Consider the following 6,004-nt stretch of genomic DNA (forward strand, 5'->3'; position numbering starts at 1 on the left):
CCAGGAGGAGGAGGACCCCACCCCCCAGGAGGACCCATGTCGAACAGAGGTCCGTCCTCGCCCATCGGTCCCATGGGGGGTCGGGTCCGCATCGGTCCGTGTCCTCGTCCCATTCCCTCCCCGGAACAAAGCTGACGTCAACGCAGGAAGCTAGGTGGCTAAGCTAGCAGGCTAAGCTAGCAGGCTAAGCTAGGTGGCTAAGCTAGCAGGCTAAGCTAGCTGCAGAGATAACTGACACAGACCAGAAGATGTCTGCTGACTCATTTAAACACGTTTATAGAGTTCAAAGCTAAAGCCTGAACAACCCATGCTCTTCTTCGTCTTCTTCGTCTTCTTCTTCGTCTTCTTCGTGAGTTCTACGGCAGACTGGGCTCGCAGCTCCACAGCGCCCCGCCGCCTCGCTGCGGTGGGAAAGGGAACTGCAGCAGGTGAAGGTGACCAGAGAGCTTCTCTTTGCTTCATGACTGGCCCACAGCTTTATTTATGATTATATCGGTATATTAATTAGTATTGGTGATATGTGAAGACATATATTTGGACCTTATGGCTTCCATCTTCACGATAACAAACCATCATTTATCATAAATCATCTTTGAAAAACACCTTTTTGTTCCTGCAGATATTAAGTTTGTAAACGTTTTTGCAAAGTAAAAACTATAAAAACGGGGCCTGAGTTAAGATTTATATTTGTTTGACATCACATTTCAAGAACATCATCAAAAGTAAAATATAAATATAATAAAATAAAGTCAAATAGTTAAATATAAATATAATAAAATAAAGTCAGACTTCATCTAAAGTTAAATATAAATATAATAAAATAAATTCAAATAGTTCAATATAAATATAAAATCAAATAGTTAAATATAATAAAATAAAGTCAAATAGTTAAATAAAATTATAATAAAATAAAGTCAAATATAAATATATAAAATCAAATAGTTAAATATAAATATAATAAAATAATATTAACTCAGTTAAATATAAATATAATAAAATAAAGTCAAATAGATAAATATAATAAAATAAACTCAGTTAAATATAAATATAATAAAGACAAATAGTTAAATATAAATATAATAAAATGAAACTGTTAAATATAATAAAATAAAGTCAAATAGTTAAATATAAATATAATAAAATAGTTAAATATAAATATAATAAAATAGTTAAATATAATAAAGTCAAATAGTTAAATATAAATATAATAAAATAAAGTCAAATAGTTAAATATAAATATAATAAAATAAACTCAGTTAAATACAAATATAATAAAAATAAAGTTAAATATAAATATAATAAAATAAAGTCAGTTAAATATAAATATAATAAAATAAAGTCAGAGTCGTTCTGCAGCAGAAAAAGCTTTTATTTAGTTTGATGCAGAAGTCGCTCGACTCCAACAGAGAAACCAGAAGAACATTAAAGAACATCAACAAACAGGGAGCCGAAACCAGCTGGACTCAGACCAGACCAGACCCACATCTCAGCTGGACTCAGACCAGACCCACATCTCAGAGTCTTCACTGAGCCTGGATCAATTGATCCATTGGTCGATTGATTGATCGGTTATTGCAGTGATACTTCAGAGGCTCCTACAGAAACTGGCTCAAGATCAGTTTCTTTAGATGCACAGAAACATCCAACTCTACAAACACGTAAAAAAACCTCATCTGAGATCAGTTTGTTTCTATTTGTCTTTACTCATCATAAAAATAAATCAAGGCAGAGCGTGTGATGAAACAATAAATCTTTAGACAACTCCGGATCAATAATCCCTTTTTTCAGCAGCAGGAAACAAACAAACACTTTGTTCTGTCGGAGAAATCCTTCACCATCGCCGTCGGGCAGAAGGACGAAACCGGATCCACCACCGGATCCAGAACCGGGTTCAGTCCAGAAGAGACCACGAGGAAAAGAAAAGTTCTCCGATCCACAAAGTCACAGAAACTCGGAAAATCTGAACGGTCACAAAAGTAAAAATCCTCGTTTCACACTGGTTTAGACAGTTTGAACTGGTTTAAACTGTTTGAACTGGTTTTAAAAGTGTTTCAAATCATTTAAACAGTTTTAACTGGTTTGTATTTTTTCTTTTTCATACTGTGCTTTTAAACTGGTTACAACCTTGTTTCAACCGGTTTAAACTGGTTTCCAACCATAAAATAAACAGAACTCTTATCATGACTCATGTCAGAATGGATTTAGTAATTATAATTTATTCTCATAATCTAAAGTCTAAATTAAGATTTTTCTCTCTCAGAATTTAAATATTAAACTCAGAACAGTTTTTTCTTCATTTGACCCTCGTCTCTCTCCGTACTTTGATTTTATGAAAACACAGAAGGTGAAATACAGGAAGTGGAAAGCGGGTGCAGCAGTGTTGGCGGTGGGGTTCAGGTGAAGAAGGACGTCCCTCCTGAGGCTCTCAGGTGAGGGGGCGTGGCCGTCCTGAGCTCTCAGGTGAGGGGGCGTGGCCGTCCTGAGGCTCTCAGGTGTGGGGGCGTGGCCTCCCCCCCGGTTCAGTCGAAGGGGCTGAAGTCCCTCTCCAGGTTCTCGGACTCGTCGTCGTCGTCGGAGAAGAAGTCGTCCTCGTCGATGTCGTCCTCGTCGTAGTCCTCGTGCCACTCGGGGACGTACTCTTCGTCGTACTCGTCGTCCTCGTCCTCCGCCTCCTCGCCGCCCTCCTCACCTGCGTGGTTGTTGTTGTCCGAGTCTCCGGACTCCGACTTGGACCTGAGAAACAAACGAATCATTGTTTCATCAGGAGATTAAATATCAGTTTCATTTCTCCGTTTTATTTTTGTCTATTTTATTGATTTCGTCTTAGCTTCAGCTACAAAAACGACCATCAACCAATCAAATCGACTCTCAGCGGAGAGACGTTCTCACTGTTTTGGTTCCTGAGAATGAGAACATCTGTGTTCTAACATTATGTATATAAGAACAATTTATTTTGAAATGAAAAATCAGAAACGATCTACACAAAAACACAGAACTTAAAAAACACATACACATAATAATGTCTCTAATGATCTATGGTTCTATGGTTCTATGGTTCCAGGTTCTAGGATCTCTGGTTCTAGGTTCTATGGTTCTATGGTTCCAGGTTCTAGGATCTCTGGTTCTAGGTTCTCTGGTTCCAGATTCTCTGGTACCATGTTCTCTGGTTCCAGGTGCTCTGCTGTGGTTTTCTGTTCTGGTTCTGTACTCACACTTTGTTGGCGTCCTTGTTGTTGGACAGGTTGGAGGCCTCAGTGGATTCTGGTTCCTGGCTGCTCTTTGACTGATAACCAACCCTGAAGTCCTGGAGCAGACAGAAACACAGAGAACCGGTACTGGTAGTAAACTGGTCTGGACTGGTGAGTTTAAGTGGTAGTAAACCAGGTCTTCAGGCTGGTTTTATACTGGTTTGAGCCCATTTTCAGTCTGGTTTTGTGCTGGTTTCAGCTGTCTTTAGACTGGTTTTATACTGGTTTCTGCCCATCTTTAGACTGGTTTTATACTGGTTTCTGCTGTCTTTAGGCCAGTTACCTGGGTGGAGTGCTGCAGGATGGCAAGCAGGCGCTCCTGGATGCGTCGGATCAGTTCTAGTCCCGTGTTCAGGTGTTCTGGTTTCAGCAGCCGGACACATGAGGCCAAGTCAGTGCACTGCAGCAGCGTCTCCTCTGAGAACACAGACAGGACCAGTCAAAACCAGTAAGACCAGTCAACACCAGTAGGACCAGTGCAAACATCAGAAATCGTGTGTAGAACAATGAGAATGTCTCACCCAGCAGGATCTGCAGGGCGTTGGTGTGCAGGTCCAGAGCCTCCGTCTGCTGCTCCATCACGTCCATCTTCTCCGTCTCCTGGTTGTAGTAGCTGTAGACGCAGGAGTAGGCCAGCACCTGCAGACAGTGATGAGGGCACACAAACACATTTAAAGTCACATCAGCAGAGATGTGTCAGCAGGAGGGTCATCACAGTCTGACGATGATGATGGGGAAGATGGATGATGATGGTGGTGTTACCTTACGAGCCTGAGCGAGGACTTTACAGGCGTCGATGACGAAGGTCAGAGACTTCATCTGCAGAGCTTCGTTTATGGACGACACTTTGTTCTCCAGGTTGATCGCAAAATCCTGCAACAGAAACCAGATTCACTGAGACGGTTCAGTGCTGCGAGACCACATGCACATAAACCCCGGATTACATAGCTCTCCTCGGTCTCCTTCTGGCTGCTTCACAGTAAAAGTCTTCTTACTGCTTCAGAATAAATACGGGTGTCGTACCTTGGCCTGGTGGTGGAAGGTGCATCGCTCATTATAATCCTGGAACTTCTTTTCCTGCCGTGCTGCTTTGCTCACCTGCAACAACAACACAAGAAATTAAACAAGTACACAAATGAAACTGAATAAAAGATGTGTGAAAAGTATTGGGAAAGGTCTCAGTCACAGCTTTTAAAAGTTTGTCGTTGATTTTATACAGCTTGATGCTTCGGTGGTTAAAAGAGATGGAGAGATGAAGTTGACTTGTTTTGGTGTGGAGTGAAATCAAAAGATGAAAAACAGAAGAGTAATAACATATTTGGAATGTACAGACTGGCACATTGCCCTTCTGTCAGGTGACCAGGAAGCTATGTAGCAGCAGTGATCATGTGACAGAGTGTGGACCAACCATGGCGGAGCAGTTGTAGTAATCCTTGTGTGTTGGTTTCCAGGGTTTCAGACAACGCCAGCAGAAGCCGTGGTTACACTTGGCACAGGTCATACTGAGGAGAGGGATAACCACGTCAGCACCATCATCTTCATCATCATCATCACCACCATCATCATCACCACCACCACCACCACCATCACCATCATCACCACCATCATCATCACCACCACCACCACCATCACCACCACCACCACCACCACCACCACCATCATCACCACCATCATCATCACCACCACCACCACCATCATCACCACCACCACCATCATCATCAGGTGAGGTTACGTACTGCAGGCAGCCTTCGTTCTTCTCGATCTGAGCCTGGCAGCTCGGGCAGCGTTTGGAGATGAGCTTGGCGAGGTGTTTGCTCTGAGCCTCCATGTTCATCCCTTCATAGAAGCCTCCATCATCCATCCACTGGGACATGTGGCTGCAGCTGGCTGGGTAGTGGGCCTGGAGGGGGGGGCACCTTCAGAGATCAGACTGACTGACTGTGTGTGTGTGTGTGTGTGTGTGTGTGTGTGTGTGTGTGTGTGTGTGTGTGTGTGTGTGTGTGTGTGTGTGTGTGTGTGTGTGTGTGTGTGACCTCGGGGAAGTTGCAGCTGAAGCAGGAGGACCAGCAGCACCTGGAGCAGGTCCCCATGCTGCCCATGTTCTCCTTACACAGGATCTGATCACAGCCCTGAGGGTTGGTGCACCACGTCAGGTTGGAGCAGCACTCCACGTAGCCTCTGAGCAAGGCACTCTCATACTGACAGAGAGAGACAGAGAGAGAGAGACAGGTAGAGAGAGACAGGTAGAGAGAGACAGAGGGTGTTGTTTGAGGTCCACATTCACAGTGACATCATAAACTGATTCAGAGTCAGATTGCTGATCGATCAGGAATCAATGGAGATTCATTGATGAGTCTCCTCTGTGATTGGTGGGTTATTATCTGCTGGTTACCTTGGCGACCGTGTCCTTGTCACTGAGGATGCTGAGGAAGAACATGGAGGTGGGCTGAGCCTGGCAGTCTGTGATTGGACAGTTACAGTTCATCACCAGGTTCTGTTCGATCCTCGCCGTCAGGTACTCCTGCCAGCACGACTGCAGCACACACACAACGACAAATAATCAATAATCAATAACCAGCAGCACCCCGGATCTCATGTGTCTGTGTGGGGGGGTCCCACCTTGCAGCAGTAGTGCATGCAGCTCAGCGAGGGGACCGGCTCCGTTGGGGGCGGGGGCCCAGGCAGACCGGGCAGGTGGAGGCGGGGCTCGGCGGCGGCTGAGGGTTCCGGCTCTTGAGTCCAGCGGCCATGATGAG

General features: G+C 44.1%; 1 protein-coding gene across 1 annotated transcript in view; it reads right to left on the reverse strand.

The window, feature by feature from the left end:
- Positions 1–1,358: 1,358 nt before the first annotated feature.
- LOC129091968 (cullin-9) overlaps positions 1,359–6,004 on the reverse strand; it is a 29,368-nt gene continuing 24,722 nt past the window's right edge. Inside the window, 12 exon segments of the mRNA XM_054599680.1 lie at positions 1,359–2,733; positions 3,213–3,304; positions 3,532–3,665; positions 3,770–3,887; positions 4,011–4,121; positions 4,272–4,346; positions 4,657–4,750; positions 4,985–5,148; positions 5,282–5,446; positions 5,641–5,781; positions 5,868–5,917; positions 5,920–6,004. The exon segment at positions 5,920–6,004 is cut by the window's right edge and continues 108 nt beyond it. Coding sequence (XP_054455655.1) covers positions 2,520–2,733; positions 3,213–3,304; positions 3,532–3,665; positions 3,770–3,887; positions 4,011–4,121; positions 4,272–4,346; positions 4,657–4,750; positions 4,985–5,148; positions 5,282–5,446; positions 5,641–5,781; positions 5,868–5,917; positions 5,920–6,004 — 1,443 coding nt within the window. The 3' untranslated portion in view covers positions 1,359–2,519.

The sequence above is a fragment of the Anoplopoma fimbria genome, chromosome 6 (genome assembly GCF_027596085.1).
Source record: "Anoplopoma fimbria isolate UVic2021 breed Golden Eagle Sablefish chromosome 6, Afim_UVic_2022, whole genome shotgun sequence".
NCBI lineage: Eukaryota > Metazoa > Chordata > Actinopteri > Perciformes > Anoplopomatidae > Anoplopoma > Anoplopoma fimbria.